At 39.9% G+C, this 26,214-nt stretch overlaps 1 protein-coding gene across 1 annotated transcript in view; it reads left to right on the forward strand.

The window, feature by feature from the left end:
* The window catches only part of TDP1 (tyrosyl-DNA phosphodiesterase 1), a 45,469-nt gene extending 28,209 nt beyond the window's left edge, over positions 1–17,260 (forward strand). Inside the window, exons 15-16 of the mRNA XM_080396731.1 lie at positions 9,358–9,472; positions 16,774–17,260. Coding sequence (XP_080252857.1) covers positions 9,358–9,472; positions 16,774–16,847 — 189 coding nt within the window. The 3' untranslated portion in view covers positions 16,848–17,260. The remainder of the gene's footprint in view (positions 1–9,357; positions 9,473–16,773) is intronic.
* The last annotated feature ends 8,954 nt before the right edge of the window (positions 17,261–26,214 follow it).

Raw genomic sequence — 26,214 nt, forward strand, 5'->3', positions numbered from 1 at the left:
TTTTCATGACAATTTTTTTCTTCTTGAGAAAATACAGTTTCTGTGCTGCTTTGTAATTTCTTTTTAAAGTTGAAAATAAACACAGCATATTAAATATAGTCAGTGTCAAATGCAAAAGCTAGGGGCCACTATTCTCAAAACTGAACTTCCACTTGTACCCTTAACATAGTTATAGAAGTGTAAATTAGCAGAATTGGAGGGGGTAGAGTGAGGCTGTTTGGGACCCAAACAGCTTTTCAGAGTGCAAGAAACATACATATTGGCAAGATCAATCACCAACACCAAGTGATTTAAGTACTGCTGGAAACAAATTAACTGTTGGCATCAAGAATTTGAATGGCTGGTGTTTTATTGCACTGTAAACTTACCTTTATGATGCATGCATAACAATCTTTTATCTGAAAACCAGAAATAGCTTAATGCACCCAAGATGTTTCTTTCTTGAGAATTGCCAGTTGATGGTTATAGCAATGGAGTTCAGAAAAAAATTGGCAAAACTGTCCAAGAAATGGAGCTACTAGAGAGCCAAGGTAAGTATTATGTTATGTACTAGTGGTGCCCATGCTAGATAAGAGTTCCTGAGGTATATCTATACAAACTGCTGTCATTAGTGACATGCCTTCCGTTAATTAAATACATTTGTAATGTTTTAGTAGACACCAATACCTCTGGCAGTTTTTCCTTTATGCAGCTTTAGGAGCCAGCATTTAAAGAAGGTGGTTCCAAATATCTTTAGGTAACAGTTAATTTAGCTTCCATAACTTGAGATAACCTGTTCTAAGGCTGTGTTTCAGTCTAATGATACTCTGCATTAGACTTTATAGTGATAGGATCTGACCTTTGAGAAATCTGTCAAAAATCATTCTGTCAAAGGTGTCATTAACTGCTAGAGATGAGGATTTTGTCTACTGGGCCATCCTTTGTCATCAAAGGCTGTGGAAATTTTGTAACAATATCCAGTACAGAAGGAGCCTTCAGCAGGATTGTAGTTAGTTACTCATAAGAGTAAAATAATCTAATTTCTATACATACAGCAGATCAAAACACAAAAGTTACTCATACAAACCTAGCCAAGATCTTGATCTTGCTGAGTAGTTGTAGGGCAAGTTCAGATTTGCAGAAAGGATGCTGACAAGACTGGGATTGTGGCAATCATTTTTGTTTGTTCGAGGCCTCTCTTAAACCTACAACTGCTGCAGGCTTAGACTCTCAGCCTAGGAAGAATGCATATATAGTGAAGCTTTACTGCAACTCAAGATCACATTCTGGTGACAGGTAGGTTGCTGTACCTGTTTCACTCAGCAGATCAGTCTGTTAGAGAATTAAACACCTAAGCTAGTCTGTTCCTTTGAGACGTTTGAGAAGCCAGATTCCAACCTACCTTATCACATGGAACTGCATCAACAGTCGGCTGTACCATGACACCAGCCTGTGCATGGATGTCTTCATTGCCTTAGTTGTACTGGCACTGGTGCTTATTGGCATTTCTTGTGCTTTAAACCAGCTTGGATTGGACTGGCCAAAACCAAATGGCACAAGTTTTCAGGTGTTGTTCCATGAACCAGCACAAAATGATGAGTTGATTGTTAATGCAAGGAAGCAATAGGAAGGGCAGGTTCAAGGGGGCAGAGAGCAGGGAGGTGAGTGTAGGATCACATTGAGATAGCATGCATTTGGCCAGGTTATGGAACCAGAGCCTATGGAGACGGACAGTCAGTGAAGTTTTGAATTAAAATGGGCATAAATGGCTAGGACCTGGCTGAGGAAAATACATTGCGCATTATAAATGGTAGAGCCAAGCCCCCAGATCTTTCCCTTTTTGTCACAGTGGTTACTTTAAAATATCCATTGTTGGGGAAGAAGAAAGCTTAACTTTGTCATATCAAAGGAACATCTCAAAACTCTGACCAAAAGCAGATGCTTATAGAAAAGTACAGTGGTCAGCCACGTATGCAGTAGTTTAAGTCAGGAAGTCTTCAGGGATAGAAGCCTCCTTTGCAAGCATCTCGTGTATTCTCTTAAATGCCTGTAAGCTTTTAGCATTCGCAACATGTGGAACTCGGCTAGAACAACTTAATGTCACATGAAGCAGAGTGTTGTGAGAATTGGTTTAATTTGATGGTTTTTTCCTTTTCGCATTGAAAGACGGTAACAATGTGGTCTGTGATCACCTTTTCCACACCACTCTTTCTGCAGACTTTAGCTGTTTGTAGGCTGAAGAGTCCTTAGCCTGTTGCTCCTAGGGTAGAGATTGTTTGATCATTCTTACTGCTGTTCTCTATTTTTCTTCTGTATCATTTGGGTTGAGAGGGTAGTGAGTGGAGGGACAAAAGCACACATGAGATGGAAGTATAAATATGGAGAAACAGATCCAGATGTAAATCTGTGACAAATGATGTTCTCACCCACTGAGTCTGGCGTGCTCGTTTGGTGTTTTTGTTTTTTGGGTTTTTTTAACAAAGCGGTACGTAATAGGTTAGGTTGTTTTTCAACAAGTGAATGAGGAAGTTGTTCATTCAGAATTGACAGAAGTGTATATGCATGAGAAACAATTCTAACGTTGCAAGTTGTGATAATTTAGTTTGATTTTTGTCAAATGCCATAATGACAATGTATGCAATATAAAGATACTTTCTGTAAGTACAGTGCTTTCTCTACAGACCTCAAAACTTTTGTCTTATGTAAATTTATAGAAAGCATGTAAATATGTGCTCATATACAGGTGGGTGTAGTAAAATATGCCAGTGTGTATGAGACAGTCTTATGTTTGAGCTTCAGACCTCTTGGAACACAACTTAATTGAAGCTCATCTAAAACTTGCATGAATAATGTGTAGCAATACATATTTTTGAAGAGAGCACTCAGTTCTTTTCCTCTCTGTTTCCTTAATATTGATGCTTAATTGTGCAGGCTGGCAACCAGAAAAAAAAGTCACCTGTCAGTAGTCACATGATACGGTGTATATGGGAGCAAAGTGGGGAAAGGGACTGTGTCTGTCTTTCATTACACTGCAAAGTGACTGCAGGGACACCTGATAACTAGGTGGTAGTCAGAGACACAAATATTAGTACTTGTTTTATATACATGCAGTCATCTGATATTTTGCAATGCTTATCTTGTGTATATGCCCTGCAGTTAATTCTGCGTTAAAATTACTTCTTTGATAACTTGGTCCAGTTGTCAGGGGTTTTGTTGGTTCAGTGTGGTTTTAACATCCTATGTGGCATATTAGTCTTACATGAAAATAATGGAGGACTGGGAATAGACTTAACATTTTTAGAAACTGAATTTTCTGAAGTTTGTTTGCAATTAAAAATAGACTACAAACTAGATAGTGCTTTGAAACATAACTGAGCATTCTTAGACTTCAAGAGACAGTAAGCTCTAGCTATTGGCCTGACAATTTAATACTGCCAATTTCTGATAGTTCTGTTTCTTCGGGTTGTTTCATGCATTTTGATCACAAAGTTAATGACACTCTGGTAGAAGTTAAGGCTTTGAATCATAGGATCGTTCAGGTTGGAAAAGACCTTGAATAGAGTTGGACAGAGAAAACATTTCTGGCAGCGGTGGGATTCGAACCCACGCCCCCGGAGAGACTGGAGCCTTAATCCAGCGCCTTAGACCGCTCGGCCACGCTACCCTGGTGGAGTGCTATTGCACATACTTAATATTCCTAAACTTAAAAATGCCACTAGCTCTGCAGTTTGTGCATTCGGTTTTCTGTGGAATACAAATTTGGGAGTTAATTGTTCTTCGCTTGCCATCTGTTGACTGCCAAGTTTTTTGTCTGGTTTTTAAAATGCTTCCAGTACTTGTGCTTTGTGGTTGGGTCTTGGCCTGATGTGCTGATGCAGACTCTCAGGAATGTGTTGAATGGTTGTTCTCAACATAGCAGCAGCTGTTATCATTTACAGTTTTAGTGTTTAGGGAGAAATTAGCTGATGCTGACAGATCACAAGCTTCCCTTGATTAAAAAATAATGTTTATAAAAAAGATTGTGTCCTGTGTTTGAACTGCATTTCCCTTTCTATCTCCAGTTCTATTTCTCACCTCCTACATCTTCACTCTTACTCACGTTCAGCTTGTTCAGCTGCTGGGGATTCCTTTCCAGAGGCTGAAATAAGTTACATCTTTAACATGTAAAACACCTAACATAATGAAGTTCTGGGAAGCATGTTGCAGTAATTACTTAGAAAAGCCTGGGAGTGTCTAATGAAAAGAGTTTTAAACAAATAGTTCCTCCTCACAGCCCTTGTCCGATGAAGCTGTAACAAACTCAACTTGACCTGTAAAACAACATAAAAGCTTGTGGAATTCTTAAATCTTTTTAAAGATCTGTTGAAGAATACGGTACTAGCCAGTCACCTTTTGGTAACATAAACTCAGAGAAATACAGTAGCTGCTATTAAACTGAGAACTTAACCATGCTTGCCTACCTACTGCTATCAGTGCTACAATTATATCTAGATAATCAGTCACAGACAACTAATAGTGTTTAAAGTTCTGAAATGCTGTATTTGATGGTGTATACTCACTGGTAATGAGTAAAATACTCATGTACTTGCCTATGGGGGTGGTGTATGGGCTGAATCTTGTTCAGAGAACAGCTAGCTGTAATGTATATGTGTGTGATCATTAGAACTGAACTGCTTAATTTTTTGCTGAGTTCAAACAACTGAACTGAGTACCTTCAGTCATAGCTCAACTCTGACCAGAACCAAAATAAATAGGTTAAGCTCTTTGTAACATTAATTTTTTTCTTTGTACCACTTTGGTTTCTCTGGTTTCAGGTGAAGTCTTCTATCCTGTATGAAATGGAGTGTGGGTGGGAAAATAAATACAGTGTAGGCAAACCAAGAGTTTATATATAGACTTTAGGACGTTAAACCTTGCTTTTAGTGTTCACAGAACGGCCACAAGGTTTCCAAACTCCAGTGGTAGAGACACCCAGAGACACATTTTCCATGCCAAGGAACTTCGGCTTTAGATACCTGAATTTGGCACTGTGGGCTTCTTGCAGAAAAAAATTTTAAAAAATGCTCTGATAAAATTGAGTAAAACTGTTCTGAATAAATGCGCCTCAGTGTTGAGGAAGGATATCATTGCATACTCTCCTGGCCAGAAGAGCATGGTCACTGCAAAGTTTGTGTGCATCCTTAATTCTTTACTGCCTAAACTACTAAGTTTTTAAATAGTTTTGCTGAAGAGCAGGCTTTTTTTATGTTTACTAGCATGGGAAAGGATAGTCCCATAATCATCCAGTGGAATTATTGGCTGCTTCCTGTAGGAGTTACTTCAGTAGTAACAAAATATTGTAGTGATATCAGTATTAATTCCCACTGATGTAGGGATAGCCATTCTTGCCTCTCTCTTGTGTGATGCTTTTCTATAGTCTGCAGTGTGCCTTGGTTTGGGGCAAAAATGGTTGGAAAGCAGAATTTTAAAAGCTGTTCTACTTTTCCTGTTCATCCTCCCAGTGCCTGCTTTTACAATGTATGATGCTAAGGCACTAATAGAACCCACAACAGCATCTGAAGTTTCATAAATACAAAAAAAATATGCTTTCCCAACTGAGAAACTTGTATTGACATTTCAAAACGTATTGCTGTGAGCAGCAGTCAAAGAACAAAATATAGCTGCAGAGGGAAAAATTCTGAAAGAATAGAATAAGGCTGAGGAAAACTTGAGGCAGGCAGAATTTTTTTTTTTTTTTAGGCAAGAGCCTGCTGGTTTGCTTTTGGAAACAGCAATGAGAGCTGTGAACACTTAGGAAATGCTCAAAACAGGCAAAATGTGTGACTTGTAATTTCTGTGTGCAGATAGAGACATGAGAGTTATTTTTAAAAGCATGTGAATCTCCTTGGAGGGCCTTATTAAAGAATGTATTTCATAACCTAGACTCTCACTCCAGGATGTTTTAAGGAAAACTAAGTATCTTAGAATAGCATTTCCTGAATGGAAGATCTCTACAGGTTAAATTCTGACAAATAAAACAGTTTAGGGATCAATTGATGAGACAAGTGGGGTTGGAGGACAGCATCAGAAAAGAAATAAGATGCTCAGAGAAGAGGAAAATGTAACTAGTGGCTACTGAGGAAGAACAAGGAAGAGGAAGGCAAGAGAAGGAAGCAAAATGCCTGCAAAGAAATACACTGAAGTAGTAACAGGGGACAGAAGAAGTGAAGCAGAAATGCAAACATTATGGGTCTGGAAAAAAGATGGATAACAGGGAGGAAAATAAGACGGAAAATGTCTATAAGTGGTGGGGATTTTTTTTTCTTGTGTGAAAATCAGCCACTGCCATGAACTTCAGAACGGCATGCATGTTCTTGATACTTAAGCTGAGATTACTATGTATGTATGTAGAGGCCTGAGTAGGTGGTGTTCTACACTATGTGTTTTGATAGCAATGATTATACAAATTTCACTCAGATTGTGCCAGGTAACAGCTGTGTAGCTTTGGTGGTCTTGATCAGGCATGCATATGAAGTTCATAATAGAATAAGAACCAACTCAATACAGCAGAGAAGCCTTCTTTACCATTCCACATTTCTCTCATAGCAGCATGTGGAAAACAAGGGAAAAGCTCACAGGTGCTTGGGGCTATCAAACCTCATACAAGCCACTTTATCTGCAACATAAAAGTGACCTTATGAGTAGTATCTAGGACTGCACACCACCCAGACGTTCCACCAGCGGAAACCTGACTACTATGAGTTGCGAAGAAAGTTCTTACCTCCACTTACACAGTTTCAGTTCTTTCTGAGCTGTAGTATCCTTGGCATATTTCATGTTCTTTCCACTACAGACATAAGTGTGGTTATTTGCATTTTTACATGAAATTTCTATCAGAGTGGTTCCAATTAATTGGAAGTAAAGCTGTACAACTAGATTGTTCCATTTTTCCCTGAAGTTATTAATTTGTTATCTTTCTATTCAGTCAATTTCAAACCCATAGATATTTATGAGCTTTTAAAAATAATCTTATCTTTGCATTGGTTTGTTTTGAAGATGTTGCTTGTTACTTAAAGGCTAAGCTCTACAGAAGATTGTAGCCTGATTTGATTTTAATAAATTAATCAAAATTCCACTGACTTTAATGGCATAAGAAGGGGAAGTTTAAAATGGCTTTTCATTCATACAGTCCTTTAGCATGGACATTGTTTGTTTCCCCTATTCTTTCATTTAAAAGGCAGTGCCTTTTACCTAGTCTTTGATATAATACACATTTTTTCGTAGATCATAACCAGTAGCTTCCCATTACTTTGGGTCATGAGACAAAAGAAGCATCTATATTCTAAAGGAGTTTCTTGAACTGACTTGCTAGTACTGCTGTAATACAGCTTGATGTTGTCTTTGGCAGCTCTGCCTATTTTCTGTTACTGTGCTTCTTGGGCATCAAAGAAAAGGGTGTAAGTGTAAGGCTGCTTTGTAACCTGTGCTTTTTGTGGTCATATGAATGTTGCTTCCTCTAGCTTACAGTGTTGGCATTTGATGAAGTAAAACTTCAGTAAAGAAGAATTTACAGTATGGTAAAAGTACCATATATAGACGTGACTATCAATTCAGCCAGTGTGTATCCTGTTTTATTCAAATGGGATTATTTAGTGGTGAATAAGAAGCTTGCTTGTGCTACAGTAATCCAGTAAAATTTGGACTGATGGATCCTACAGCTGGGATAAAGTATAAGTTAATATTTGGGTATGAGCCAGCAATGTGCGCTCACAGCCCAGAAGGCCAAAAGAAGTGTGGCCAGCAGGCTGACAGAGGTGATTCTGCCCCTCTGCTCTGGTGAGACCCCATCTGGACTACTGTGCCCAGCTCTGGGGACCTCAGTACAACAAAGACACGGACCTGTTGGAGTGGGTCCAGAGCAGGGCCGCAAAAAATGATTGGAGGGCTGGAGCACTGCTTCTATGAGGACAGGCTGAGAGAGGTGGGGTTGTTCAGCCTGGGGAAGAGAGGGTTCCAGGGAGACCTTAGAGCAGCCTTTCAAGACTTCAGGGGGCCTTACAAAAAAGATGGGAACAAGACTTTTTAGCAGAGCCTGTTACCAACAGGACAAGGGGTCATGGCCTTAAACTAAAAGAGGTAGATTCAGACTAGATATAAGGGAGAATTTTTTTATGATGAGGGTGGTGAAACACTGCCACAGGTTGCCCAGAGAGGTGGCAGCTGCTCCATCCCTGGAGAGGTTTAGGTTGGACGGGGCTCTGAGAAAACCTGATGTAGTTGAAGATGTCCCTGCTCATTGCAGGGGGTTTGTACTAGATGACCTTTAAGGGTCCCTTCCAAACCAAACTATTGTATGATTCTATGAATTTAGAAAGAAAAGTATGGTTGTTCAGTAATGTCTTAGAAATAAATAATAAAAGCTTGATAGCCTTTAAACTTTCAGTCTATTCTAATCTAATTGTACTTGATTGACAATAGGCCATTGGAAATCTCAGTGTTAGAGATTTGCTTTTATATAGCTCATTACAACTGATGAATGGGATCCAATTTCTCTGGAGAAGTGGCTAAGCAATATCATCTGCCAAAGTTATTTTAATAGCTTTAAATCTATCTTCCCTTGTATTGCCTTGCATTACAGCTTTTTTTTGGTAGTTCTTAACCTTGTTTGAAGTTCACTGTCATTCCAATATGAGCGTAGTCTTTGAAACTTTTACTCAAGCAGTTTCAAATCTTCATTAAATTTTTTTAGTGTACATGGATGGTGTTGTCTAAGTTATCTAAAAAGCATAAGTCTGAAGTCATGTGTCTGTATCACAAGTTGAGTTTTAATTCAGATTGTGAAAGATACAGAATATCTAACTAATATGGTCAGGATGAAACTGAACAACAAAGAGAAATTTTTTAAAGCTTTTCCCTTTAGTTAAGTATTAAACACCAAAGGTATTAATGTTTTGTTTCATAATTAAAATTTGGTTCCAACATCCATAAGAGTTTATGCAAAAGAAGCAACATCTTGTTGTATCGAGATATGCTGCTCATACTGTACTAGCAAAGACTTGTGCAGCTTATACAGAATTGCTTACACAAAGTCACAAGTGTGTTTACCTATTGAACACGTAAATAGATAGATATATGCGTAAGGGACAGAGAAAACTAAGTATATCCAGTAGGGCCACACGCATGAATGTAAAAGAAAGAGAAGAGCCTAAAATAGTAGCACTAATAGAAGCTGAGTTCTTAGGACAGGAAGATGCTAAAGTATCTAATCTAAGTAACAGAGCCAAAACATTTTGTTTACCAAAGTAAGTCTTACTGAGAAAGAATCTATTGTGGATTAAGTTTGTCTTTTTCCTCAAAAACTAATAAGTCTGTCTTCTGTATGTTTCACTTCCTTCAAAGGGATTGGACAAAGGTTACTTTCATGTGAGAGGGAAAATGCATTCAGAAGGTAATGATTCAGCAAAATATTTTCCTGTACCTTATGACCTGCCACCAGAACAGTATGGAAGCAAAGGTAAGGCATGACTTCAGAAGAAAAGTAGGTGTGTTATATATGGAGTAAACTAATTTGAGTAACTCTTGAGTCATTTGAACACTGCGATGTTCCAAAGATTTAACATTTTTGTGGCATGACTCCATTTGAGATTATATCAGTCCCACATTCTGCTTGTGACTTCAAAGCAAGCAACTACAGAGTCTTGTGGTTCAAATTTTTTCTGTATTGTTGTTTAAGGTTTGAGTCAACAACCTAAATATTTTTTTCATTCCTCTTCTGGGATTCTTGTGTGCATTAGGAAAATAGATATTATTTATGGAATCAAAATATTTTTCAGCAGAACTAATGGGGGAAGGAGTGTTGAAAGAGGAATGTTTAGAAAAGAGCAGGTGTCAGGAAAAAATGGGGTGTGAAAGAAATACTGTAGAGCAAATGTGAAAGAATTGCTGCAAATCAGAAGAAAGAAGAGTTCTATTTGTTCTATTCTGTATTTCATAGTTTCAGACTTCCATTTTCTTGAAGATCTGTGTTAGAATCCTCCTTGGAGGGGCAGAGGGGATATATTTCATAACACTTGCTGAGATGGTAAAAATTTCAACCTTCTCAGCTTCTGAGACTCTAGAACATTCAGATCAGGAAAGTGATAAGTAAGTGCTGCTATGAGGTAATGAAAACCTAAGGCTTGAAAACCTAAAAATACACTGAGTAATGCTAAAAGATTGTAACTAACTTCTTCGAGAAGCCATGATCTAGAAAAGATGTCATCTGCAGCAGAGTTTGAAATAATAGAGAGTAACGAAGAGTTCAGGAAAGATGGTGTTTATTGCAATTTAAATCTTTCTGTAGATTTTTGAACTAACGAATGATGTGGGGAGAAAGAATTTTTAAAAGCTGTGAAGTAAATAGACTATTTATAGAGTCTTATATAGTAAATAAAAGTAAAGACACATCATTTCAGGGTGACTGAAGTCCCCCAGCAGGATCAGAGTCTGCAAGCATGGTGCTTCCTGTAGTTGAAGTAAGAACGTTTCAGTAGCATCCTCTTTAGTCAGGCGACCTGTAGTAAGTAACTATGTGTTTTTCTTTGTTGGCTTGTCCTATGATTTTTTTACCCATAAGCTGTCAACCCAGCGCTGTTTTTCAAACACAGCTCTGTGCAGTCAGTCTACTTTTTTCTACACTGAGAGCAAGCCCCCTCCCTTTCTTCCTTGCCTGTCCCTTCTGAACAGTTTATAGCCATTGATTGCAGTGCTCCAGTCATGTGATTCATCCCACCAAGTTTCAGTGATACTGATTACATTGCAGCTTTCTTAGCTGCACAGTGGCTTCCAGCTCCTGTTTGTTATCCATGCTGTGGCATTCATATAGAGGCCCTTCAGCTGGGCTGTTGACTGTGTCACCCTTTTAGAGGAGCAAGCCATAATCCCTTTGCAGCATTTCACAGGTGTTTCCCTGTTGTTTCCTAAGGCATCAGCAGTCCCCTGGCCCTTCTGTGTTGCTTAAAACTCCATCCCTTTCCACCACTGAGGAGTCTAGATTAAACCTTTACTTACAAGTCTGACCAGCTTGTTGGCAAAGAGGCTCTTGCCCCAGTCGGTATCAGTTGAATCCCATCAGCTCCCAAGAAACCTGGCTTGTCACAGGTAGATCCATGATTATAGAAGCCAGACCTTGAGTACAGCACCAGCTGCATACAGACATTCACTTGTTCAATATGATAAATGTTACTTTTGTAACTTGCAAAGATGATTTTTCTGCTTTAAGACCTTGCTACTTACCTAAAGAATTCTTGACTGCTATTTCAGTTTTCCCAGAGAAAAAATACTGGCTCAATGTAGAAATGGTAATACAATCAAATGTATCGTATGGTTGGATGGGGCTTTGAGCAACAGGATCTAGTGAAACACGTTCCTGCCCATGGCGGGGGGTTGGAAGTAGATGATCTTTAAGGTCCCTTCCAACCCAAAACATTCTATGATTCTGTGATCTATTATACTGTTTTATTTAGTATAAAACACACTGCCCATTGAAGTACTGTTTATGTTGTTTGGGGGAGTGGTGGCAGGGGTTGTGCCAGGGTTGCTAGCTAACTAAAGGGGAAGGATACATTGCAACTAACAATTGTGCTCTGGGACATGTATGCACTGTCTGCTTGTTAACTAATGTTGATTGATGATTTTTGGAAGGTTCTTCTAAAAGTTCATACGTAAATTTGTTGAAAATTTAAAACAAAGATTAAAAAGGTGAATCCATGTGCACTCTCAAATGTGTTACATACGTTGTCTTCCATTTAACCTACTGTGGCAGTGAGTTTTTATGCATGTTTCAACTAAATGTTAAGATTTTTTTCCAAAGAAGTTTTTTCACTATTTGCATGGAAAACTTATTTCTGTAGAGAACTCATTTGTCTGTAGTTCAGCTTTTGGGTCTCAGCTTTCTCCCGTGATAGGAACAAATGTCAGAATTCAAGTTGTTTAGGCTTTGGCAATGGAAGCAAAGACAGCTGCCTGTGCCTTTTCACATCTCGTTCCTGAATATTCTGCTTCAGTTCCTCAGTCTCCTGGTGGAAAAGCTGTTTAAAGAATTTCCATGTTATGGGATGGACTCATAAAATAATCTGTAATCTGTCTTTAAAAATACAGTTATCAACTACCAAAGTCTCTGGAGTGATATAAATAGATTTATTTTAATAAAGTCTTGAGAAGCAGAAATGCAAGTAATTATCTTTTCCCTAAAGAAACCATATTGACTGATCCCTATAATTGAAGGAGAAAAGGCTCGGGGGGATTTTCCATGAACTTAGATCCTCTAATCATGGGAAAAAAAAGTACACATCACTTTCATATAATCAGAAAAATCCTATTAGGAGCAGGAGGGAAGAGAAGCAAGTGGAACGGTGAATAGATGGTCAGGAGCAGGGCCATATATTTGCCATGTTGAAGTTCTAAGTAGAACTGAGGTATACCAAAATACGCTGTTTTTTCCTGTACACATGCAAATTCAAATCTTGGACCAGACACACTTAATGTTACAGAATTGTATAATGTAACAAAGTGAAAGAAAAACAGTTCCTTAGTGTGTGGAAATAATTTAATTGCAAAGATCAAAACCCTGATCCTCTCATGAAAGCACAGTATTTTTTTTAGAGTGTTTGAGAACTGATTCCCCCTATCATTTTTGTTTCAACCTATTGAGAAGTTTTTTAGAACAGACTTACATTGCACAAAGGGATACAGCCCCAGGGGTTGTTTGTTTTTTTTTTTTTTGCACCTTTGTATAGGAAGAGGTGCAAGCTGCTTGCTGTAGTCATGGATTATCACTTAAAGCGTGATTTAAATATTACACAGTTTACTGACTGTAAAGGAAATAATCTGCTTTGTACGCTCCCATACAGAAGTCATCTGTATGGGAGGAACTTGAAACTTAAAAAATCCCTTTGATGTACTAATGTATTATAGAACAGCTTGAGAAAGGCATCAGAAAAGTGCAAAGGTCTTTGTGTGTGTGTGTGTTTGTCATCATATCAACGCTTTGAGAAACAAAGCAAATGCTGCTTTTAAATTGTAGTACTGGGTTTTGTTTTCTTTTTCTTTTTTCCCCAATAAGTGGTCGTTGTCCTGACCTTGTTTGTGAATATTATTATAGATCCCACATTTACACCCTGTCTGCCTTTCCCCTTTCTTTGAGATCTTTCAAGTATGATTTTTGCATTGAGAGGAACAAGATGAGTTCCTTTCTATATGCCATGCTTATCCAAAGGGAGGGGAGAAAAGAGACTGAAGTATGGTGTGCACCTTCTACAAGTGCTGAAAGGGAGAACTTTCCAGCCTCATGCAGCAGGCAGCAAGTTTGCTGCATTACAATGTATGTGTAGAATGACTTGAAGAACTCCAGTTATTCGTGAGTAACCTTTCTATATAGGTGAACACTTTTTACTTCAAAGCTGTTTTTCATTTGGGAGACTCATGAAATATTGTGAAAGATGGTGTAAGACTCCAGTGTCCATGTTTAGAAATCAGCCAGGAATAGCTCTCATCCAGATCTCCACTCACAATGCAAAAGACACTTGTATTTTAAACTGTAGGAAGAGGATCACAGAGATGCTTTAATTGTGTTTTATACTTTACTATTCAATGGCATGTTCCTGTAATTCATAGCCTTTTCAGGTTTTGGCTGTACATACCATACTGCCATCTGTCATACTTAGGAGAACATGAAATTTTGAGATAGCTTGCTAGGGTGTTTTTGACCTACACAATATACTGCATTTATGAAATACTATTGTTAAAATTTGCAAAATAACCTTCTTGTACCATTGTCAGCTCATGATTTCATATTCTGTAACATGATCTCCAAATTGGGGCATTCTTTGAGTGATTAATCAGGTGTACTTGAAAAATAACTTGTCTTGTTCTTCAGGGCTTCTTTATCTTTATATGAAATGTGATAGTCTATTCAGTTGTGGAAGAATCTTCAAAAGTCTGCCAGAGTATAACTGAAACAGTGCTTTGTCTGAGATTTCAGATAAACTTAAAGTAGCAATGGGGTAGGAATGGCCCCGTTCATTTTACTGTGTGCTAACTAGTGCTAGAGTTCTGCTGCTTATGAGGCAAGAAGGAAGCAGTGGTACTGGGTCACTAGATACCCACATTTTGTCTCAACTGCATCTTCTTGGCATTAGCATTATCAGAAATGAGGAGCTGAATTTGAAATGTGTAGAGGATAGGTACGTTGAGGATGCTTTACAAATACATATAGCAGGGTTCTAAATAGGGAAGTTAACACACACACACACCCCCCAAAGGATTTAATTTTCAAATGTTTGGCTATCATTTTAGTGTGCAACAGTAAGTAGCTGTGCTCATACAGTATTTTTACACAGTCATTGTCTTTCTTTTGCTGATATAGCTCCTATTAAAAGTGATAAAAAATTTTTAAATACATCTGACACTTTAAAAATGACTGAATTATAATTTGTTTCAGCAATAGTTTTACACATATTATTAAAATAATATCCAGTGTTTCACAAAAACAATACCATTTCCATTAATAGAACAAAGTTCAAAGTATGTTAATAGCTACCTTAAAAAAATTTTATTAAGATAGCCACAATAAAAAAGAACTAAAGTAAGTATTGAAGCCTCTCCGAGTGCTTTAAGGGTTGACTGAAATAATTCCTGTACATCCAAGTCTTCCTCTGCCTGTATGTATGTTTTGCTGAATTAAACAGTTACTGCAGATGGTAACAAAGATGGATAGGTCCAAGCTGCATAATGTACTCCAAGCGACAGATTCCAATGCTTCAGTGGGACTGGATTTATTCAGATGTCATAGATGGAGGTCAATGATCAAATCTCAATGTGTGCTCGAAATCCTCAATGCTTTTTCCAGCACTTGCTCTATTCTTGACCCATTCTTATAACTGTTAATATTTACTATGCAGTAAGGTATCCACCTAAAATAAAAGAAAAAACACATGACTGTCAAGTAGGAGACTGATAGAAGCAGCTTAGGAAAATAATGGCGCTACTCCTTTTTTTGTTTTGGTTTGGGTTTTAAGAGATCATTCATGCAATTGGCCCAGAAACCTAGAGACATTTTTTGGCAGTACACTGAGTTAAGTGCTATAGTTTCTTCCAGTTTCTGATGCCTTTTATTGTTTTGCGCTTGGAGGTCACCAATTCACTGTAACCAAAGGCTAGCCAACTACTTGTTCCACCTAGAAGCTGTATGATGATTTTAGATCAGGGGAAAGCACAGATGTTAATGTTATTGTAAGAGGACAATAAAAATAATATGAAAGATGGCATTTGTGGCACAGGCTGTTCTTTCTCTGGTGATCACATTCCTGTGACTTGTAAAATCCCTATCAGCCTTCATAAACTCTAAACTGAAAGTCTTTCTTCAAGTCAAGCAGATTCACTTTTGTTGTAATTTAAAGCATTTTCCTATTACCCTCTTACTACTGTGAACAGACACTTTTGTACAACTTTTGCATAGTTGGGATATGTTTCAGTACAACATATGGAACTACAGTACTGGAATTAAACGCACTTTGTTAGCAAGTAATAGGACTTGGTAGGAATGCTTTCCCTGCCCCATGTTTAATTGGCGGTACTTGTAGTGCGCTGTTGTGTAATTTGTGTGTACATCCCTTCACTACTGCTTCTGTCACTTTCTTACTCTCCTCTTCTTGCTACAGTAATTCTTATTTCATATACTGTGAGAGCTGGCATTGGATCCTGTAAACTTAAAATTGGACAACGGTAATCATCATCAGTAGCTTATTTAAAATTTCGATTGACAAGCATGTAGCAAATCTTCTTTAGCAAGTGTATCATGTATACATGTATCATGTAACATAGTGTATCATGTAGATGAGTAGCTTGGTTTTGATAAATGAACAACTCACATCATCCTCAGTACATTCGGTTTAATCTCTGCATCATACAGATTAATGTCACTGTCTTCCTTCAGGGCTCATTTTGTAGATGGAGAAAAGAAGCAAGGCTAGATTTATATAAACTTATTGGAGAAAAATCACTGAAAGAATTTAAGGAGTTTTCTCTGTATTCCAGTAGGAATAGCCTGAGAGAATCACAGAATCATAGAATGTTTGGGTTGGAAGAATAATAGTTTGGCTTCATAGACCAGCTGCTTTTCTGCAAGATGTACATGGCAGGAAGAGCCTAGAGCAGGTTGCAGAGCAAGCAGTTGTCTCATGCTGCATTGCCTTTTCTCCTTCCCAAAAGTGGGAATAGCTTCTGTATTCTGAGAAGTGGAGGGAGGGAAATGTCAGCTGCAAACGTGTTATTCATCTAAAGATGTAATGTTTGAAGAAGTGAGGTGTGAATTTGAACATTTCAGAGTTCAGACAGTGTCATTCTTAGATACTGAATTCTTGCTGTCCGTGTGAGAAGTATTAATACGTTACAGCACTTATTTATAATTGCATTTGGTTAAGAGATACATAGTCAAAACTTGCTGCCTGTGGGCCAAACCAAATGTGGCTGCATTACTGTTCTTTGTATACTGTCTGAAATACCATTCTTTTATAGCTGGTGGGGGAGTATGTTGGGTTATGATAATTATATTTAAAATAATACTTGGGGGGAAGCAAAGCCCTTTGAAAACTGTAACCTTTTAAAAAATAGCTGAATAAGAATTTCAGTAAACTGAAATTGCACGTGGGGTTATGTGAAAATCACTGGGAATTTTGACTGTCCTCTTCCTCCAAAGGGAGTGGGGGAGGAAGAGGATCAAAATTTTACATTTAATAACTGAATTTATCATGAGCATGTTTTTGTTTTGGTTTACAGATCAGCCATGGATTTGGAATATTCCTTACACTAATGCCCCTGATACGCATGGAAACATGTGGGTTCCATCCTGAATGTTTCCAGTATTCTGTGACATTTCACTTACTGACACTGACCCTGCCAAGCTACTTGCAAGACTGCTTATTTCTGTTTTTTAAGCTATATTGTCTGCTATAATGGGTAATTTGTAGTTGAAAGAAGCATGAAAATGTTGATAATGGGAGGATTTTTGGAGAATCTGTAACCACATTATTACAAATGAGCCTACGTTTTAAAATACCTTTTTATATGCTTCTTCCTTACTGTGGTTCCTAATATACTTTTCAAGGTTAACAGGTGTAGACTGTTCTCAGAGATTCTCTCTGCATTTTTAGCTGTAATGAATTAAAAATGTACTGTTCTGCAAGACTTATTTGGCCCCAGTAGCTGGAATAGAAGCTATTGTATGTAAAATTTAAATAAAAATAAAGTCAATCTTGTTTATATATCCTTTGTTCCATCTTCTTCTAAGTGTATGCATTTCAAATTGGATTGAAACTTTGCTTTGTAATTATCACTTCTAATGCAAACTCTGATATTTGTTTTTTTGGCTTTTTGCAGCATTTGGCTTCTTGTCAGTTATTTCCTAATCTCTTTTTTTTCCCCCCTGACGCCACTTTGCGGACATCCAAGTACTGTCGAAAACACTGATTTGCAGTGGATGGGCTTGGGTACTGAAGAGTAGTCTTAAGTAGTGCTGTGGAATGTATGAACAACTGGTCCTGCAGCCTGGAAATCTTGTAGTATAGTGTGATGCTTTGTTCAGAATTCCCTCTGGATCCCAAATAATCTGACAGGGAAGCTGTTCCCGTACTATCTCATTCATTTTGCAGTGTCATTCCCCAGGACAGTTTAGAGTACGCTGGGAGTGCGCTACTTCCTAATGTTTATCTAGTGTTTATCAGTTTCATTCAAAAATCACCATAGAAATGGTGTGTGTTTAGGAATGGTCATGGCATCTATCTGCCTACCAAGGAGAAGATCTCTTTTTCCTACACTGTCACAGAACAATCCATAGAGAAACTCCAAGTTCTGCTACTTTTCCATGTTTCATATCCTTTCCCTGTTTTCTACCCTCTAGTTACATTCAAGTTCTCTGGTGCAGTTAGCAGATGGTCTTTCAAATCGGAAAGGTTACAGCTTTGAGTTACTCTTGGGGAAATTATTGTACAGTCTCTTACTCAAAGAGTAAATGGAACTACAGAGCGAAATAGCCTTGCGTTTAAAACAGAGAAATTTTACACTTGCTCCTCACAGCAAATACCAGGAACTTAGGTATTTAGGTCGCTCATTTCTTAGTCCATGTTGGCAATTTAGAAGGCCAGTAGTCCTTGTTATTGCTTCACCTGGTTTTGAGAACTTTGCAAGTAATGTCAGCTGAGTGTGGGTCAGAGTGCTGCTGGGATGTCCACGGACCAGACAGGAAGATTGCTTCCTGTTTTCACCTTCCCTTGATTCTGTATGCAGAATCTGTACTGTTTGTGCTACACACAAAAACTTTTTGATTCTGCCCCTGATGAGCCTGAAGAGACAGGGATCAGGGAAGGTAACATGAAAATGGAGCAGTGAGCTCTAAAAACTGAGTTACCAACTTCACAGCCATTGTTGTACTTACTTGTTAACAGAGTATTAATCACTTTAATTATTTTGACTCTATGAGAATTAGAAGTTCTAAGTAGTAAAATATCTTCATAGGAGGAAAGCTTTAAGAGTTCCAGAAGGTGAGCTAACAACTAATGGACATGTATCTTTAAATTATGAAGAATGTGATTTATTAGTGTTCCATATATGAGTGTTTCTGATTTTGCCACAGAGTGGTTTGACTAGCTCTGAGGCATTACTGCTTAAATTCCAGCTGGAATTTTTCAGTTTCCAGGAACTTGGCATGATTTAACTTCAGCTTTCCAGGGCTCAGATGAATGTAGTGTCAGAAGGTCCTTCCAAAGTCCATTGGTGGGAACCAATAAACCAAGTGATCAGTTCTGCTAGGAAATTCAGGAAATCTTTCCAACACAGAGCTATGACCCAAGGCAACTTGGACTGTGGTATAAGCGTGGAAGTGGAGCACTGCTGGTGGCAGAGGTGGAGGTAAGAGTGAAGGGTGGGGGTTTGGTTTGCTGGACAATATGTGGTGTTGGGCAAACTAATGGTTCAAATCAAGGTTGAGTTTGGTTGAAACAGATAACGTGTGTAGTTCTAACTGTCTAAGCAATGCTCTTCCAGAACTGCAAGGAAAACTTGTTTTGAAGAAACTGAAGACAACTAAAACTCCAGGGTGGCAACAGTCTTTTGCAGTCAGTCCTGTGCAACCCAAACACAGCTGGGCTTCATGACATACTTGAGCTGGACAGAAGGGTCTTGAAAAACCTTTGGCCAGGAAATGCTATTTAATAACAATTTTCTAGATGTGCAGCCTCTTGGGTGCCAGGACAGACCTGAGAATACTTCTTAACTGTCCAAATAAAATTTTAAAATTTTTCTTGTGCACAATATTTTGAAATTCCATTTTTCATGCCACCCTAATATTTTTTTATTATTATTTCATGTCAGGGTCCCTAGCATTTAGAAGTGAAACTGAATAAAGAGAAGGAGAAAACAGACAAAGTAGTCCAAGCCACAGCAGAATGTCTGACATGTAACTGAATTTGACTCTGGGATCTTTGGTTAAAGTGATATTTAGGTGTGAGACCTGTGTGCTTCTTTATTTTTAAAAGGTAGTTAAAATTAAAAAAACAAACACAGGAAAAAAGCAATAGCATTATACAAGTAATTGTTATTCAGCACAACATCTTTTTTTACTCAATAAATTGCTGATTAATTTTTCTTGCTATTGCTGAGAATGAATCTGTAAGTGCTTTTCAGAATTTATTGTTAATATATATTAGTATGTGCTGGTGCAAACAATGTGCATGCATTTCTGCAGTGCTGCTAATTAGGTTGTAAAGAAGGAAGTTGTGCATTTTTCTGTGCCTAAATCACTCAAACAATTTGATCAAGCCTTAGCCAATTTTAAGGGCTAATATAATTGCTTACGTTTTGTAAAAGCTCAGCTGACTCCTAACCCCCAGCTGTACAAGGTCCCATACTGGGGTTATAAACCATGCGTCACAAACATCACAACCTGGAAGGGAAGTGAACTCTGCAGAGCTGCCATACACCCTGTAGAAGGAGAGATCAAGGTGGATGACTAGAAATGTGGTTACACAATGGCACTTCAATATTGGACTGCTTTGCTGTAGCCATTAACATAATAGGATAATAAAAGTTTACTCCCTCCTGGAAAAAGGAAGGAAACTTGGTCGTTGCTTATGATTCTGAAAAGGTTAAATCTTCTGTCAAGGGCAGCATAGCATTGTGCAGTTTCTTATTGGAGTCACATAGTAAAACAATGATCTCATTTTGGTTTGCTCAAGACCATGATACAGTGATCTATTTAGAGTCTTTTCACCGTACTCGAGATTAAATCCAGCATCACAGAAGGTAAAAAGGCATAAAAGGTACCATGCATTTTGTTCCATGTTAGGTGTGCAAATGTGCTATGATATTATAACTGTGTCATTTGGTGACCTTCCCAAACATTTCAACATGCTTTTTTCAGCAGTTACTGATATGTTAATTCCTTGTACTTTCTTCTGCTAAGGCTTACTATGGTTTTGATATTCCAGACTGTCTTCCAGTAAACAAATATGAATACAGTAACAGAAATAATTGCACAAAAAATCCAGGTAAATTATAATTAATAGAGAGATGTGATACCAAGAACTGAATATTGAAATCGGTAGATTAATGTCATGTATAGATATTCAGTGTGACATGCTCTGGCTACCCAACGTGTGTATTTGAAAAAGCTAGAATGGAGATGTAATGTTCTTTATAATGCTAGATGCTACCTAATCCCATAGGTATTTTTACTGACATCGCTAAAGTTGCTGACATTTTACAGCTGCAGAATTAATCACTGTGACCCAGGATGTCAGAAATTTAGCAGAACACTGACAGTAGTCACACCATTCCCTTTCTCTTACCTCCGAGCTTCTTTTAATCTGAGCAACTGTAACTGGCATCCTAAAGGGCAAAAGAAAGAAACATAGCAAAAAGCACTGGAGGCTGAAGGGAGATGTGAAAGTTCAGACAAATAAGTTCCTATGTTAATCAACAGTCTCTATATCCTTGGCTTTTTTTCTTTTTGTAATATACTCTTTTCTGCTTCTCCATTTATCAAGATTTTATCTCTGTTCAGACTATTTCCCAGTACTGCTTTCTAAATGTTGCTGCAGTGCTTTCAAGGTATTGTGACCCCATTGTATTAATCAGAATAAAAAGTTCATCCTTTAGTTGAAAGTATTTTCCATTGCTTAGAACGGAGGACTGCAAGCGGGCTCCTGGATTCTTTTACTAACTCTGTTCTGACTTCACACTAGTTGATTCGTGTGTCTCTGATTCTCGCTTAACATGCAAATCACTACCGGACACAGTTCTAGCATGAATAAACAACTTTGCTCTGAATTGTGGTTGGTTGGTATGCAGTCTGGAAAACTAAGCTATCAACTCGACCAAGTTTTTCTTACCAGCTGAAATGCTGAAAGATAAACAGCATGCAAATGCAAAGTGGCTTCCAAAAGTGGAAGTTGTTCTTAAGGACAGCTCTCGAGCAGTCCCTTGTAGGGGCTTTTAAGCCCTGTCTATCTGCCTCACTCTCCCAATTGTAAAATTTAATTTCCAAATATATTTAAAAAAACCCCACCTATAGGGTATTCTCTAAGTATAAATGAAATATTGTCTTCTTCAGGTAGACTGGAATACAATTATCTTTATCAGCCACGCTTTAGTAACTGATGTGAAAGATATGGAAAAAGTTTTCACATTTCTCATTCCTGAGAATCTCTTTTATACAGCAAGGCTCAGTTGTCTTTACTGCTAAGTGTCTTCTGCTTTGGGAGGGATGTGCACACTAGATAAAGGCAAGAAGCAACATTCTGGCTGAACATGAGCCAGTGGTGTGCCCAGGTGGCCAAGAAGGCCGACAGCATCCTGGCTTGTGTCCGAAACAGTGTGGCCAGCAGGACTAGGGAAGTGATGGTCCCCCTGTACTCAGCACTGGTGAGGCCGCACCTTGAGTCCTGTGTCCAGTTTTGGCCCCTCACTGCAGGAGGATGTAGAGGTGCTGGAGCGTGTCCCGGGAAGGGCAATGAGGCTGGTGAAGGGTCTGGAGCACAAGTCCCATGAGGAGCAGCTGAGGGAACTGGGGCTGTTTAGCCTGGAGAAAAGGAGACTCAGGGGGGACCTTATCGCTCTCTACAGCTCCCTGCAAGGAGGATGCAGCGAGGTGGGTGTGGGTCTCTTTTCCCAAGTAGCAAGTGATAGGACAAGATGAAATGGCCTCAATTTGCACCAGGGGAGATATTGGGAAATATTTTTTCAGTGAAAGGGTTGTCAAGCATTGGAACAGGCTGCCCAGGGGCACGGTGGAATCGCAATGCCTGGAGGCATTTAAAAAAAAAAATAAATGTGTAGATGTGGCACTTAGGGACATGTTTAGTGGTGGACTTGGCAGTGTTATGTGAACAGTTGGACTTGATGATCTTAAAGGTCTTTTCCAACCTAGATGATTCTATGATTCTATGATTTTTTACTTCACATTCAGTAGGACTCCCCCAGAGATACAATCTCTTTGAAACTCCTAGCAAAGCAATGGGGATGTTGAAAAGTCTAGCGTATTCTAGATGCCCCAAGTGTTACACATTCATGAGGTTTTGGATTTTTTTTCCAAATTAGTCTGTTAACATCAAGGTTATTAAGTTCCAGAAGAAGTTTTGTTCAGCATCAAAGGTAACAGAAGGCTGCTTCCTTTGCTCCTCTAGCAATATGTTTTATTATGTATAAAATTTGCTCAGGAGTAAATTGCAGCTCTCCTATAGCAGCTCATAGATAAGCAGTGTATTTTATTTAAGTGTACCACCTTATCACTTCCAAAGGAGATGTTTAATCAAAAAGTACCGACACTGTCAACGAACGAGAGTAAATCTCTATGTGATGCTTCCAAGTAATTTGCTGATGCATTAATAATAGCTCTGTTCTGACCAGACATTTGTTGGTAATCGTTACTAGGGTGCTCAGTGACTGTAGTTTTGTTACAGAATCCCAGAATCATGGAATTGTGAGGGTTGCAAGGGACCTCTGGAGATCATCTAGTCCAGCCCCCTGCTAAAGCAGGTTGTCCTAGAGCAGGCTGCACATAGTTGCATCCAGGTGGGTTTTGAACGCCTCCAGAGAAGGAGGCTCCACAGCCTCTCTGGGCAGCCTCAGAGTAAAGTTCTTCTGCACACTCAGATGGAACTTCTTGTGTGGCAGTTTGTGCCCATTGCCCCTTGTCCTGTCACTGGGCACCACTGAAATGAGACTGGCCCCATGCTCTTGGCACCCGCCCTTAAGATATTTGTAAATATGTTAATTACAGGGTTCTCATTTACCATTATCAACAGAACTAGTAAAGACACTGATTTTTTTCCTATTATTTACAATCACGCTAAGCCTCACCACCACCAATCTCTTTGTCACGAAATACCTGCACACATAGACACTAGGGAGCTGTGTGCTGCTGGTGCTGAGGGGTAGGTAGGGCACATGTAGCAGGTTTCCTGATAATGATGCCACCAGGGACTGTACTGAGGTTAATGGCAATGCATTCAGTGTTTGTGCTCACAAGGTGTTAACTTTGGTTTGGAGTTAAACATCAGCAACAGGTTTAACCATTTTTTTTTACCTGAAATGAAAAGCTATTTTTTTTTCCTAATGCCAGTGAATACATTGCTTTTCTTTATTCAGCCTTGCTTAAATGCTCTTAATGGGTGACTGCATCATTACACTGTCTGTGCTTTCCACACACTCCAGTTTTTCCAGCTACCTACCCAACAACAATGGAATTAATGACCTTTTATACAAGAAAGTATTCTTCAGAATAAGTACCTTAATTAAAACAGAGGAAGTAAAGGAAGAAAAGGAGCTTAAAACAATAAAAGGTGCCACACCTGTGATATTTGTCAGCCACCTTCTCATTTTCCACTTCAGGATTCCAGTCAATATCAGCTCACACTTGCTTGATCCCTTAACAGTAAGCATGTCCTTAAAAAGCTGCTTTCTCAAGAGGTTAAATCACAGCACATCCTTCAGTGTTTTAGTTTGGTGAAGGTCAGGTTTGACAAATTAAGGGAAGTTGCCATTTTTGATATCCAGTGACACTAGTACACTTCATTGTCATTCAAAACCATGCCAGATGTTCTTATCTGCATTAATTCTTACCTGCTCCCCCTACGCCCAAGACCAACACAAGAATAACTTTTCCTCACTAACAAAATAGTATGTAAGTAATAGGAGGAGCTCAATAGCCTTGAATAATTTTCCCAGGAAAATTCTTGGGATAATGTGATCGTTGTTCACATTCCTTTGGGCAATCACATTGATGTCATGGTTTTTAAATGATAGAAGTAGACTGCCAACCTTTTTGATGTATCCTTCTCCAAAACAGGCATCCAACACTAGCCAAAGATGATACACCTCAAACACACCTCAAAAAGCAGATCAATAATCACATGTTGTAATGGCAGTTAAAGTTCCTGTTCCCACCGCGCTATTCCAAGCCACCCAAGGACAACTTTGATGGATGAAGACCTCAGCGTGGACTGAGGGTGCTCAGTCAGTTCTGCCTCTGCTGGCTGCGAGAGCACTGACTGAGAGCCATCTTTCTGGCAAAGCAGGGAAATACAGGGGTGTGGTTTTTTTCCCTCTAATAGTAACTATCAATAGTTTTTAAGATACACCAGCATTTTTTATGGAAGCATGTGGTTACCTTTAGCACTTGGCACAGAGTGTGGTTAGTTTGACTGGCATCTCGTCTTCCTCTTTTTTTTGGCTGTGTAATGTCTTCCAGTGTTGCTGCTAATTTTAATTGCCATATGTCAGTCTATGCTGCAGACTAATGAAAAAGGAATAAAATCCTGCAACATGATGTGTTATGTATTACCTACGAATAAAGCAAATAAAACCAATGGGAATAAACAAAGGGGAAGCGTGAGTCTCATTCATCCTCGGCTGTTGCTTTGCTGTGCGATGTGAGGAAGTGACTTAGCTTTCCTCTGTGCCTGGTGCCCAAGCAGATGCGCTGCCACACAGCTGGTGATCCTCCCTCGAGCACCGGCACAGAGTTGCCCGCAGCCCCCTCCCAGGGCTCTGACCGATACCTGAATACGCCTCAGGCTGAGAGACCACCAGTGACTCTTACACTGAGCGTGTATGATTGTGCACCGCAAAGGGAGATTTCTAACTGCTAAGACCTTAGTGTTAGCTCCCATTGCTTTTTAACTGCATTTAACTGGGGGGAAGAAAAAAAAAAAAAGGTAGTTGTTGTAGTAATACTTCATTAACCTGCTTTCTAAAATTAAAAGTTGTCTTTCACTAGAAAGAAAGAGTGTTTATATACTAATATGTTTTACAGAGCTGAATTCTAGCTCTGAATGATTTTAAAGTAGAATTCATCACTGTAGTAATTGCCAGATATTGCAGAGTTTAGCTTTTTTTCCTTATAGTAACACGGATTTTTCCAGAAGGTTTGGATCGCGAGCTCTTTGCCCCTGAGAACGATGCGTTTTGAAGCCACACCGCAGCTGGAGAGCTGCCTCTGCCTTCCGCGGCCCTCCGACTGCCCGATTCTGGAGGACGGAGACGCCACAACCTGTCGCGACAGCAAGCGGTGGCCAGCCCTGCCGAGCGAGAGGTGCCCTCTTTTGGCAGAGGGGGGTCATTTGTGTTGCTTCGATAGCAGGGGCACCTCATCGGCCGCAGGTGCTTACTCCGGGGCTCTGTGTGAGAGGCCCCGTGCCCGCGGCGACCCCAGCGGACGGGGCGGACGGCAGCCCCGACGGGCGGGAAGGCGGCGGCCGCTGGCGGGGCACCCCCCGCCCCTCGGAGAGGCGGAGGCCGCGGGGCAGCCGTCCTCCGTGGGCCCGCCCCGCCAGGTGCCGGCCCGGCGCGCCCTGCCCGCAGCGCCGGCGAGACCCTCGAGGCGGCGGCCGCGCCTCTGCTGAGGGGAGCGTCCCTTCGGGGCGCGGCGCGGCGCGGCCACGGCGCGGCCAGCCCGGAGCTGGGGGCCGCCGCCTCCGTCGGACCGGGGCGGAGGAGCCCCGCGCCGGCGAGGGAGGGCGGCGGGGCGAGCTGCCGCCCGGCGAGCTGCCGCCGGTCCCGCCTCGCCCCCCCCCGCGGCAGGCAGGAGGCGCCTGGCGGTGCCTGTCCCTGCGCCCCGCTCCGACGTGCTTGGGGCGGGGAAGGAAGGGGATATGAAACCGGCGGGGCCGGGAGCCCGGCGCGGGGCGCGGCGGGGCTGAGGGGCTCTGCGCGACGCGACGGGAC

Source organism: Falco punctatus, assembly GCF_963210335.1.
Source record: "Falco punctatus genome assembly, chromosome: 7".
In the NCBI taxonomy this organism is placed as follows: Eukaryota; Metazoa; Chordata; class Aves; order Falconiformes; family Falconidae; genus Falco; species Falco punctatus.